The sequence below is a fragment of the Nerophis lumbriciformis genome, linkage group LG12, assembly GCF_033978685.3.
Source record: "Nerophis lumbriciformis linkage group LG12, RoL_Nlum_v2.1, whole genome shotgun sequence".
In the NCBI taxonomy this organism is placed as follows: domain Eukaryota; kingdom Metazoa; phylum Chordata; class Actinopteri; order Syngnathiformes; family Syngnathidae; genus Nerophis; species Nerophis lumbriciformis.
Window position 1 is genome coordinate 7707148 of NC_084559.2, and position 13897 is coordinate 7721044.

The 13897-nt window shown below is 43.2% G+C and overlaps 1 protein-coding gene across 1 annotated transcript in view; it reads left to right on the forward strand.

The window, feature by feature from the left end:
• The window catches only part of dock5 (dedicator of cytokinesis 5), a 125799-nt gene that overhangs the window by 25422 nt on the left and 86480 nt on the right, over positions 1 to 13897 (forward strand). The window contains exons 2-3 of the mRNA XM_061985842.2: positions 11815 to 11898; positions 12140 to 12180. Of these exons, the coding sequence (XP_061841826.1) occupies positions 11815 to 11898; positions 12140 to 12180 (125 nt within the window). The remainder of the gene's footprint in view (positions 1 to 11814; positions 11899 to 12139; positions 12181 to 13897) is intronic.

The following is a 13897-nucleotide window of genomic DNA, read 5'->3' on the forward strand; positions in this document are numbered from 1 at the left end:
GTTTTTAAATTTAAATGGTAAATGGTAAATGGGTTGTACTTGTATAGCGCTTTTCTACCTTCAAGGTACTCAAAGCGCTTTGACACTACTTCCACATTTACCCATTCACACACACATTCACACACTGATGGAGGGAGCTGCCATGCAAGGCGCTAACCAGCACCCATCAGGAGCAAGGGTGAAGTGTCTTGCTCAGGACACAACGGACATGACGAGGTTGGTACTAGGTGGGGATTGAACCAGGGACCCTCGGGTCGCGCATAACTTATTTAAAGTACAAACAAATGTTCTAATTATGTCCAGTCTTGGCAACTTTATCGCTAAATCTCGCGACGTTCCAAATTCTCTTGACGACTTTTTTGTCAACAGCTACTAGCAACAAATCTAGCAAGCGTTTCCTGTGTTATTGGAAGTTTTTCTTGTGTCTCATAGACTCTTCTTGTGTCTTGGAGACTCTGAGGTGACAGCACGCTGCTTTTAACTGTCCCCAACGAGCAGCGACGGGTACTGCCTTGTGCCCCTCCCCCGTTCCAAAGCACTCAAAGCTGCAGCTGCCAGGCATCCCAGATGTCCGCTACCTAGCGGAAGTCTGCTATTTTTCTAGCCAAAGTGTTGTTGTTTTTTAGATTCCGGATAAAACCGCTAACTGGGCCACTCTCCGGCTGGGTGCTCAGAGCTCAGCACGGTAGCAGGCCGAGTACAACCGAGAGTTCAGCCTACACCGACTGACTTGTTCACGCTTCCCTAGTTGGCTGCTATCTACGCTAGCCACGCAGTAGGCCTAGTGCAGCCTTCTCTAACTGCCGTGTCCACGCTGTCTAAATGTATCTTATTACTCAGTGGCCTAGTGGTTAAAGTGTCCGCACTGAGATCGGTAGGTCATGAGTTCAAACCTCTTGTGGACCCCAGGAAGACTAGTGGGTTGTTGAGGCAACCAGCTAATGGGGATCCTTAATAAAAATCAAACCAAAATCAAAATCAAACCCCGGCCGAGTCATACCAAAGACTATACAAATGGGAGCCATTACCTTCCTGCTTGGCACTCAGCATCAAGGGTTGGAATTGGGGGTTAAATCACCAAACATGATTCCCGGGCGCAACCACTGCTGCTGCTCACTGCACCTCTCACCTCCCAGGGGGTGATTAAGGGTGATGGGTCAAATGCAGAGAATAATTTTGCCACACCTAGTGTGTGCGTGTAACAATCATGGGTAGGGATGTCCCGATCCAGGTTTTTGCACTTCCGATCCGATACCGATATTGTTTTTGCATTTCCGATCCGATACCGATACTGACCGATACTGGCCTATCCGAGCATGTATTAAAGTGTAAAGTTATTTAGCCTACTTAGTTGTCAGAATCATGTTGAAAAGGGTTTTAGTACTCTTGATAACAACTAGCCAGCTGAATTAGGGGAGTTTGAATAATACACAATGGTTGGTAACAAGAAACTGACCTGTTTATTCAAGGATAAACACAAAATAGACAAAATTATACATGACAAACAGAAATGGCATCATTGAACTAGGGCTGGGCGATATGGCCTTTTTTTAATATTGCGATATTTTAAGGCCATATTGCGATACACAAATATATATCTCGATATTTTGCCTTAGCCTTGAATGAACACTTGATGCATATAATCACAGCAGTATGATGATTCTATGTGTTTTGATTGATTGATTGAGACTTTTATTAGTAGGTTGCACAGTGAAGTATATATTCCGTACAATTGACCACTAAATGGTAACACCCCAATAAGTTTTTACACTTGTTTAAGACGGGGTCCACTTAAATTGATTCATGATACAGATATATACTATCAGATATATACTATCATCATAATACAGTCATCACACAAGATAATCACATTGAATTATTGACATTATTTATAATCCAGGGTGTGGAGGGTAAGTGTCAAAAAGACAGCCAAAAGAGTTTGATATGAGAATAAATCTAAAATTAAAATATAGGGTAGAAATGCACCCATTTGCAGGAAATGTAGTCTTGATTTTCAAAATGTTCTTTCAAGGCTTGCATGTCTACATTAAAACATTCTTCTTCATACTGCATTAATATATGCTACTTTTAAACTTTCATGCAGAGAAGGAAATCACAACTAAAAAAATCACTAATTTTTTCATACGGTGTTGATGTGGAAATTTTTGCCATTTTGATGGTGTGGGCGTGTGGCACCGAATGGAGATAAGCGTCTCGACAGACGTCACAATATTTGAACAATGATGACGAAAACTGTTGTCTCTGTCGTGTCCGTGTGTCGAAAATTGTTAGGCGCTTACCGTATTTTCCGCACTATAAGGCGCACCTAAAAACCACACATTTTCTCAAAAGCTGACAGTGCGCCTTATAACCCGGTGCGCTTTATTACGATTCATTTTCATAAAGTTTCGATCTCGCAACTTCGGTAAACAGCCGCCATCTTTTTTCCCGGTAGAACAGGAAGCGCTACTTCTTCTACGCAAGCAACCGCCAAGGAAAGCACCCGCCCCCATAGAACAGGAAGCGCTTCTTCTTCTACTGTAAGCAACCACCCGCCCCCGGAAGAAGAAGAAAAAACGCGCGGATATCACCGTACGTTTCATTTCCTGTTTACATCTGTAAAGACCACAAAATGGCTCCTACAAAGCGACAAGGATCCGGTTCATAAAAAGACGCAATCTCTCCATCCGCACACGGATTACTACCGTATTTCACAGCAACTGATATTCCTGTGAACCGCACTGTGGAACGGGAGCACGTACGGTGAATATTCGCACCACAGGGAATGAGAAGTCATCCTTCACTGTGGTTCTAGCTTGCCATGCTAACTTCCACCCATGGTGATATTCAAAAGGAAGACCTTGCCAAAAGAGACCTTTCCAGCCGGCGTCATCATAAAAGCTAACTCGAAGGGATGGATGGATGAAGAAAAGATGAGCGAGTGGTTAAGGGAAGTTTACGCGAAGAGGCCGGGTGGCTTTTTTCACACAGCTCCGAAGGCGAACACACCTTCACTAAGACGGGCAGACAGCGCCGGACGACATACGCCAACATCTGCCAGTGGATCGTAAATGCCTGGGCAGATATTTCGGTCACAACTGTGGTCCGAGCTTTCCGGAAGGCAGGATTCACAGAACTACTGGACAACAACAGCGACACTGACTCCGATGACTTCGACGAGACGGAACCGGCCATTTTGGATCCCACGCTTGCGCAACTTTTCAATTCGGACACCGAAGACGAAGAATTCGAAGGATTTACGAATGAAGAATAACTTCAGAAGGTGAGCGCTATGTTTATTTTGTGTGTTGTGACATTAACGTTCGAGCAACATTATGTTGCTATTGCTCTACACCATTTTGAATTTTACTATGTTTGTGATTGCACATTTTGGGACAGAGTTGTTAGAACGCTGGTTTTCAATATATTATTAAAGTTTGACTGAACTATCTGACTGTTTTTTTGACATTCCCTTTAGCGCAGCGTAGGCGTGGCTTATAATCCGGGGCGGCTTATTGGTGGACAAAGTTATGAAATATGTAATTCATTGAAGGTGCGGCTAATAATCCGGTGCGCCTTATAGTGCGGAAAATACGGTATTTTTTTATTTGATTTTGTGCGTGGCATAGATTTGCCGTGCGCAGAGGACGCTTGAGCAGGCGCGCACCTTAGCGGCTGCGCTAGCATCACAGCTAACGTTAGCCATGCTGCTACCTCGCTCTCTGCTCGGGGAGGACGTATACGTATGTGACGTATGACGTGACAGTATGTGACGTGTGTAAGAAGGTGCGTTCACTGTCTGTAAGAGGGAGACACAGGAAAGAGTGAGAAGAGCCTGTCGTGTAATGCCAGCAGCTAAAAGCAACTGCGTGAGAATTGTGGATGTGTTGAAGGTGTGCTGGAAAATGCGGAACGGAAATTACGGAGCAGCAGAAAAGTGGAATGTATTATTTAAATCGGTGCGTTGGAAAACACGGACCAGAGTTTTTTTTAAACTGGATCTGGATCGGCATTTTCCCATGCCTTGCCGATACGCAATTTTTGGCAAATATCGGCAGCCGATCCGATCCAAATATCGGATCGGGACATCCCTAATCATGGGTACTTTAACTTAATACTGTGTTCTAACAGAGACACATCCTGCTAGCAGTGACAACCCCTCAAAGAGAAGTGTGCGATTGTTACATGAAGCCATACTTGCGTTTATGCCGCAACACCGAAAGGGGCCCCTTGAATCCTGACTGATATTCTTTAATTCCTCTATTTATGTATTTTGACCTCAGTGGGATCCCTGGCTTGCAATGCAAGATGTCATTTAAAATGTGAAGGTTTCTTCACTGTCACACTAAGATCAATCCTAATCGTTTGTTCATGAGCCAGTCAAGACATTTTGTTTACTAGTGAATCTCACAACCCTCCAGTCTTTAATTTGCATTTCACAATCCAAAACAAAATGGAATTACATTTAAAGAACACAAACTACGAATCAACTAAAGAAGATCATACTTGGCATTTTTTAAATTCACTTTTCATTTCTCCCACAACGTTATTCCTCTCTCCAATAGCATCCATCGCAAAAAATTATGCAAATAAGGTGATGATGTCATCTAACAACTTCTAGCAACTTTTATGACAGCCAATAGCTGCTGTATGTTCCTTACTGGGGAGTTGGAAACACTCATTATGTCAGGTGTTAGATTCTGCTCTTTTGCATGTTGCTGTGCCAATGTGTCACTGGTAGTGTAGTGGTTCACTCACTTGACTTCTGTGCAGCCAGCACAGGTTCAATTCCTCCCAGTAAAGGTGTGAATGTGTGTGCAACTGCGATGAGGTGGCGACTTGTCCAGGGTGTACCCCGCCTTCCGCCCGATTGTAGCTGAGATAGGCTCCAGCGCCCCCCGCGACCCCAAAAGGGAATAAGCGGTAGAAAATGGATGGATGGATGGATGGTACTTGATAAAAGCCAACAGCAAGAATAGACATTTGAAAGGCAATTTAAAATAAATAAAGAATAGTGAACAACAGGCTGAATAAGTGTACGTTATATGTGTCATGTCTGTGTAATCATGTTTTGTCTTAGTCATGTTTTGTTTAGTTTCTGGCTTTTCACTCCCTTGTCTTGTTTGCATGATTACCCATTAGTTTCACCTGTTCCACGTTTGGACTCATTGTGCACTCTTGTTTGTCACCATAGCAACCATTAGTTTTCACCTGTCACGTCACGCACCTGTTTCACGTTTTGAGTCACGCACCTGCTTTCACTAATCATGTCCATAGTATTTAAGTTCATTCATTTTCTGTTGTTCGTCCTGACGACATCCCCGCATTTATGCCCCCTGTCACACTCTATGTACCTCTGCGCACTTCATGCCATGTCAAGTAAGTTTTGTTTCGATTCATGCCACAGTTAGTGTTTTGTTTAATTGTTCATAGTTTCTGCCAATGTGCAAGTTTTGTGTTTATAGTCTAGCCCCTGTGCGCGCTTTTCGTTTATTCTTTTTTTTGATAGTTTAAATAAATCATGTACCCACCTTCAAGCCTTGACCAGTCCAATTCACTTGCACCTCGGGAGAACAAACCAAGCCATAGTCCCAGTCTTGACAATATGAGGCATAAATAACCAACTGGTATGTTAACGTAACATATTATGGTAAGGGTCATTCAAATAACTATAACATATAGAACATGCTATACAATCTGTCACTCCTAATCGCTAAATCCCATGAAATCTTATACGTCTAGTCTCTTACGTGAATGAGATCAATAATATTATTTGATATTTTACACTAATGTGTTAATCATTTCACACATAAGTCGCTCTTGAGTATAAGTCGCACCCCCGGCCAAACTATGAAAAAAACTGACACTTATAGTCCGAAAAATACGGTACTAACCGTTGAGAATTTTACTGCGGTTTTTCATCATTACCAGTAGTTGTTATAGCCGTATTTCACACCTTAAGTCAGGGGTCGGCAACCCAAAATGTTGAAAGAGCCATATTGGACCAAAAATACAAAATAAAAAATCTTTCTGGAGCCGCAGGAAATCAAAAGCCATATTATAAGTGTTATAATGAAGGCAACACATGATGTAAGTGTCTATATGAGCTATATTAGCCTACTATCAAAGGCTGACACACATCTTCATTGACAGAAATGTTGTATTTAAATGTTTATCCTACACATTTTTGTAACATTAGAAATCATTAGTAAAATGGAGGCTTCTCGCAGGATGAGAACTCCTGGAAATGACTGGCTCAGAATGGCCAAAAGTATAGATGTGTGTGTCCAAGTTAAAGGTATAGATGTGTGTGTCCAAGTTAAAGGTATAGATGTGTGTGTCCAAGTTAAAAGTATAGATGTGTGTGTCCAAGTTAAAGGTATAGATGTGTGTGTCCAAGTTAAAGGTATAGATGTGTGTGTCCAAGTTAAAGGTATAGATGTGTGTGTCCAAGTTAAAGGTATATATGTGTGTGTCCAAGTTAAAAGTATAGATGTGTGTGTCCAAGTTGAAGGAAACGTCAGGCTGTCTTCTTCTAATGAATTTATTACAATCTTTGCAAGCTGGGTAACATTTGCTGTGGTCTGGAACAACATGGCACACAAACAACTATGAGACATGCAGCCAATATTACATACAGATAATGTGTCATGAGACATGCAAATATAAATTAAATACACAGAGGACATAAGTAAATTAACTCAAATATAGCTACAAACGAGTCATAATGATGCAATATGTACATACTGCTAGCCGAAATAGCATGTTAGCATCGATTAGCTTGCAGTCATGGATTGACCAAATATGCCTGATTAGCACTCCACACAAGTCAATAACATCAACAAAGCTCACCTTTGTGCATTCACGCACAGCATAAAACGTTTGGTGGACAAAATGAGACAAAGAAGGAGTGGCATAAAACATGTCTTTCTGTGGCAGCGTCAGAGAAAGTTGTACGTGTAAACAAACTACGATGAGTTCAGGGATCGCTGAAATGAGTAGGACAAAACGGTGCTGGCCAAATCTTCTCATCAGTGAAGCATGTTTAACATAAACAGTGAGATTTATAACTACTAGGAATGTTTGTGTCATGTTTGTTCTCCTGCAGAAAATATATAAAACAAATATGTATATTTTTTCTTCATCTTTTTCCATTTTCACACATCTCTGAAAGAGGTCCAGGGAGCCACTAGGGCGGCTCTAGAGCCGCGGGTTGCTGACCCCCGCCTTAAGTGCAGCACATTTTCACCGTATTAATGCTCTGACATACGCTCAATTTTGTCCAGGAGACGGTGGGTGAATGCTGCTCAAGTCCGGGATGGTTCCAATAGTCTTGTGTCAGTGCACTCCTAGTCAGCGTGGACAGGCTCAGCTGGATCAGCTCTACAGAAAATAGATGGAGGGCGACTCTGGGACTAAATTACACAATAGTTTTTTTTTCACTTCTTTGAAGCAGCCTGACATTTACTGCCTTCCATAGTCTAGACTGAAGAGCTTTCTTGCTAGAATCAATTATTCACTTCTGCTAGAACTTGGAATGTCTTTTTACGCTTCTCATCTAGTCAGTGTATAAAACTATAGACTTTCATTAATTTTCTTTAACTTTAATGAGCTGCCAGCAGCTTCAAACCGTTCAGCTGTGACACTTTTTAATTGTTGACTAATCTACTGCTACAGTATGGTCAATTATTTAGGGTTCATCAAAGGACTCTGATTTAGTATTCATGGTCCCACTAATTTAAATCTCTATCTATGGAAGTATTCATTGGAATCTACAACAGTGTCTGTTGGCTCAGGGAAAGAAGCTTCTCAAAATTGAACAACTCAATTCCATCCATCCATCCATCCATCTTCTTCCGCTTATCCGAGGTCGGGTCGCGGGGGCAGCAGCTTAAGCAGGGAAGCCCAGACTTCCCTCTCCCCAGCCACTTCGTCCAGCTCCTCCCGGGGGATCCCGAGGCGTTCCCAGGCCAGCCGGGAGAGCGTGTCCTGGGTCTTCCCCGTGGCCTCCTACTGGTCGGACGTGCCCGAAACACCTTCCTAGGGAGGCGTTTGGGTGGCATCCTGACCAGATGCCCGAACCACCTCATCTGGCTCCTCTCCATGTGGAGGAGCAGCGGCTTTACTTTGAGCTCTCCCCGAATGACAGAGCTTCTCACCCTATCTCTAAGGGAGAGCCCCGCCACTCGGCGGAGGAAACTCATTTCGGCCGCTTGTACCCGTGATCTTGTCCTTTCGGTCATGACCCAAAGCTCATGACCATAGGTGAGGATGGGAACGTAGATCGACCGGTAAATCGAGAGCTTTGCCTTCCGGCTCAGCTCCTTCTTCACCACAACGGATCGATACAGCGTCCGCATTACTGAAGATGCCGCACCGATCCGCCTGTCGATCTCACGATCCACTCTTCCCCCACTCGTGAACAAGACTCCGAGGTACTTGAACTCCTCCACTTGGGGCAAGATCTCCTCCCCAACCCGGAGATGGCACTCCACCCTTTTCCGGGAGAGAACCATGGACTCGGACTTGGAGGTGCTGATTCCCATCCCAGTCGCTTCACACTCGGCTGCGAACCGATCCAGCGAGAGCTGAAGATCTTGGCCAGAGGAAGCCATCAGGACCACATCATCTGCAAATAGCAGAGACCTAATCCTGCAGCCACCAAACCAGATCCCCTCAACGCCCTGACTGCGTCTAGAAATTCTGTCCATAAAGGTTATGAACAGAATCGGTGACAAAGGGCAGCCTTGGCGGAGTCCAACCCTCACTGGAAACGTGTCCGACTTACTGCCGGCAATGCGGACCAAGCTCTGGCACTGATTATACAGGGAGCGAACTGCCACAATAAGACAGTCCGTTACCCCATACTCTCTGAGCACTCCCCACAGGACTTCCCGGGGTACACGGTCGAATGCCTTCTCCAAGTCCACAAAGCACATGTAGACTGGTTGGGCAAACTCCCATGCACCCTCAAGGACCCTGCCGAGAGTATAGAGCTGGTCCACAGTTCCACGACCAGGACGAAAACCACACTGTTCCTCCTGAATCCGAGGTTCGACTATCCGGCGTAGCCTCCTCTCCAGTACACCTGAATAGACCTTACCGGGAAGGCTGAGGAGTGTGATCCCACGATAGTTAGAACACACCCTCCGGTTCCCCTTCTTAAAGAGAGGAACCACCACCCCGGTCTGCCAATCCAGAGGTACCGCCCCCGATGTCCACGCGATGTTGCAGAGTCTTGTCAACCAACAACTCAATTATGCTGCCAAATCCCAAATTGTTGGACTGTTTGCCAATTTAAAATAGTCTTTAAAAATATACAAAACAGGATTCATCCAAAATAATACATGTGGTATTATCAATATGAGACTACTTAAATTTGGGCGTATTTTTAGTTTTTTTTAGTTAGAAATGATAAAACATTTATATGGTGGTTGCACTTTGTAGAAGGTCCTTGTGTGTGCACTTCATAACAACCAACGTTTGATTTCCTGCTCCGGGGACCAATTGTTGTGTTGTGTTGTTGTCTGTAGCTCATTACCAATGTCACTATGGTTAGAAGGAGGCATTGGTTGTGTTTCAAAGACATTTTGTTATTGGTGCAATAACTTTGAATGTCCTTATCTCTGTTTAACTTTACCAGACTTTGCTTCCCCAACATTGACGTGCTTAACATCACTGGCTGCAAGGTGCGGACTAGTGGTGTGCGTATAGGCAAAGGAAAGGTGAAGTTACAGAGAAATATCTTCTACACATAGATTTCCTCACGTAGGCACAGATGAGCCTTGGCGGAGGTGTAACATCAATTAAAAAAGGTTCCTTTTATCTGACACACACATTTTTATATTTACAAACACACACATTCAAACACAGACACACTAATCGGAACACGGCCATGCTGACTTACTTTCACATAGGGCTGGGCGATATATGGAGTTTGTAAGATACATCGATATATTTTTAAACATGTAGACCACGTCCAGGAAACCCCCAATGCGTCTACTTTACTTACTAATGTATGCGTCTGGATAAAACATTCATTTGACTTGTTTACTATGTAAGCCCAAATCAAAACTGTTTTTGAGTTGCCAAGCCGGGCATTTTTCACACAAGAAATGCTGCCAAAAGTTTATTATTTGCACAGCTATGTTATTTATTTTACGTAGAAATAATATTTATCTATTTTATTTATGTTATGTAATTATGTGCTACTCAAACAGTTTCTTTTCTGTGCTGTTAATTCCCATCTTGACTAACTGGTTAATAAAAGTGCTGTAAATACCCATCTTGACCAACTGGTTAATAAAAGTACTGTAAATACCCATCTTGACTAACTGGTTAATAAAAGTACTGTTAATACCCATCTTGACTAACTGGTTAATAAAAGTACTGTTAATACCCATCTTGACCAACTGATTAATAAAAGTATTGTAAATACCCATCTTAAATAACAGGTTAATAAAAGTACTGTTAATACCCATCTTGACTAACTGGTTAATAAAAGTACTGTTAATACCCATCTTGACCAACTGATTAATAAAAGTACTGTTAATACTCATCTTGACTAACTGATTAATAAAAGTATTGTAAATACCCATCTTAAATAACAGGTTAATAAAAGTACTGTTAATACCCATCTTGACTAACTGGTTAATAAAAGTACTGTTAATACCCATCTTGACTAACTGGTTAATAAAAGTGCTGTTAATACCCATCTTGACTAACTGGTTAATAAAAGTATTGTAAATACCCATCTTGACCAACTGGTAAATAAAAGTACTGTTAATACCCATCTTGACTAACTGGTTAATAAAAGTGCTGTTAATACCCATCTTGACTAACTGGTTAATAAAAGTGTCACTGACTGTTTACAGTACAGTTGTCATTCACTTCAATTTCAGTGAATCTCGCTCAAAAATGAATATCTTTATATGTATACTTTCACCGGAAAATATATCGAGATGTATCGAATATCGAGTTTAAGTAAAAATATATCGAGATATACTTTTTTGTCCATATCGCCCAGTCCTATTTTCACACAAACAAATCAGAACATGGACATCCATTTTTTATATTTTTTTACACGCGCACACAAATTGGAATACGCATTTGCAAATAGTTTTGCTACAATAGTACTCCCCTTAAAATGTCACTCGCAGTCTGGAGTCTTTGCAGTTGTGCTATTAGATATGACTCTGACAAGTTCTAAGAGCCCAAGAGCAGAGTACAAAAGCTCTTTAAAAGTCTCATTGCAGGAGAAGAATTGTAACATTCAGTGTTTTGGTGTTAAGAACAATGTATGATTACTTAAGCCAGTTGAAGCGTGCAGTGAAATGTAGCCTCCAGCCATTGCAAGTCAGGACCTGCTCATTGTAGGCCTGTGCTGCTCCCTCAAGTCATGACAACAGATCTGCGCTATGGATTTCTCTTTGGAAATTATATTTTTGTTTGCCTGTGTATTGTCATTTGATTGCAGCCATAACTCTGTAATGGTGGTCATTTAAAAGCACAGTTCACGGGGTCACCTTTGGGGATGACTGCTGGCCAGGAGGATTGTAGGGAAGTTAAGGCTTTACTAGTGAGAAACACAACCTGCAGGGTGTAAATATTGACCCAGAGTCACAATGACATGACAGATGACATAAAGGCATAGCCTTTTAAACCTTGTCTAAGCTATCTGTTAAACTCAGGGCATAGTTCCAATTACAAAATGACTACGTTTGTACGCAAGGAAGTGAATTAAAATAACTCATTGCCTTTTGTAAGCGACTCTGTAACGACTAACTACTAAACAAAGTCTTTGTATTCTTTTAGCAATCTACAATTATGATCCCAGTGGTGAGCCGGAGCTGTGCTTGCAGGTGGGGGACACGGTACACATACTGGAGAAATTGGAAGGTGAGTGAGCATAAATATGCAACAAGCCCCGACACATCTGTCTATTCTTTCTCTAAGCAAGCCGCGGCAAGAACTACGATGGGGTGATACGCTATCTGTCATTAAATATGCTCCATCTGATAATGGAAATGAGTGTGCAGTCTGCCACATTGTACCCCTGATAGCCTGAGCCTGGACTGTCATTATTCTCATCTCATTGTCTCTGTGTAACATTATTCTCTACGCATTTGACTGTCTTCAGGGTGGTATCGAGGCTACACGCTGCGCCACAAATCACATAAGGTATGAGCCTAATTAACACGTCATATTTCTGATCTTAACACAGGTTGCAAAATGACCTTATTATATCTTATCCAACAAGATATTTATGTTTTAACTGTTAAACTCTTTAGGGGGCAATTATGGTTATATAATGATCACATTTCATATATATGAAAATCTTGAGAAGATGCTTAAATAAAGTGATATGCATTGAGAACTATGCAATTATTATTTTAGTGTTTACTTTGCAGTGCAGACCCTCATCCACCACACTGGTAATTAGCAGTCATACCGTATATCTCCATACAACTCAATTGTTCTGGTGGCCACATTTGGTGGCTGAACTCTTGCTTTCACTGTTAGTTTTATTGGATCTGTTGTGTAGGACTAGATTTTACAATCCCCTAATGCATACTTGAGACACCTATGCGACTTTGTGGGATGGTCAAGTGAGTGAAGGCATCCTCTGGGTTATCAAGTGGGCGCCCCCCTTCCTCAGTGTTTCGCTGATAGGCCCACGACACCTCCAGAGGGTTCAGCAGTGAGTCCCAGCGTCCCAGGATCACTCCCTAGATGCCATCACTCACTTGAAAGCCCAGGTGGAGTCCCTTCGTTTGACCCACAGCCACTGACTCCCCTTTTCAGCGGCTTTTGAGAGGTCTTTGACTGCCTGCCGGTGGGCCTTCCCTCGCACTCCCATTTCCCTGAGGAGCCTGGATGTTGAGGTGGCCACGAACCCTCTGCAGCCTACTTCCACTGGGCGTACCCTCGCTTTCCAGCCTTGTTGTTGCGCATCGGCTGCAAGCTCAGTGTACCTCAACTTCTTGCGCTCGTAGGCCTCCTCCATTGCACTCTCCCAGGGCACCGTGAGCTCTATGATGTACACGAGCCTGAGCGAAGCTGACCACAGAACAAGATCTGGCCGCAGGTTGGTGGACGCAATCTCAACTGGGAAGCAGAGTCTCTGGCCCAGTTCTGCCAGCAGTTTCCAGTCCCGTGCCCCGCCTAACTGTCCAGTGTCTGGTCTTGTGGGGGTGAGGTTGGCTTGACCCTCGCCCTCCCGGACAAATGTTGTTGCTTGCCAACGGGATGACGGGGGAGGAAGGGCATTGACACTTGTCCGTCGACTTTCCAGCACTGCTGCAAGACACTTTAGCACCTGGTTGTGCCGCCAGGTGTAACGACCTTGGGTGAGGCTGGTCTTGCAGCCCACCAAGATGTGCTTCAGTGTTGCTGGACTCGGACACAGAGGGCATGTGGGGTCTTCACCATACCACTGGCTGAGGTTTTTTGGAGAAGGCAGGACATCGTAGGCAGCCCTGATGGTAAAGCTTGCCCTAAATGTCTCCATCTCCCACAGCTCTTTCCAGGAGATCTTCCTCTTCTCTACTCCTTCCCATGTCATCCACTGCCCTTGTTTTGCCTGCGCCACAGCTTGTGCGCACCTTCTTGCTTCCTCTTCCCGACGTATCTCCTGGATCACCAGCTTGCGTCTCTGAGATGGAGTGGCCTTGCTCCAGGCTGGTGTACTGGTACATTCCGGGGAACTAGTGTCCTCTACAGTAGACATTTGAATTTGGTCTACTTATTTTGTCAAAGTTTCAGTAGCGCTTTGCTGTTTTTAAGGACCTTCTGCAAAAATGTGAGCATTTCTTTTTATTTTAAACTGAAATCACAGGTTGAATAGACCAAATGAATAAAAAGAGAGCACCTCTGTGCGATATAGAAAATGGTATTA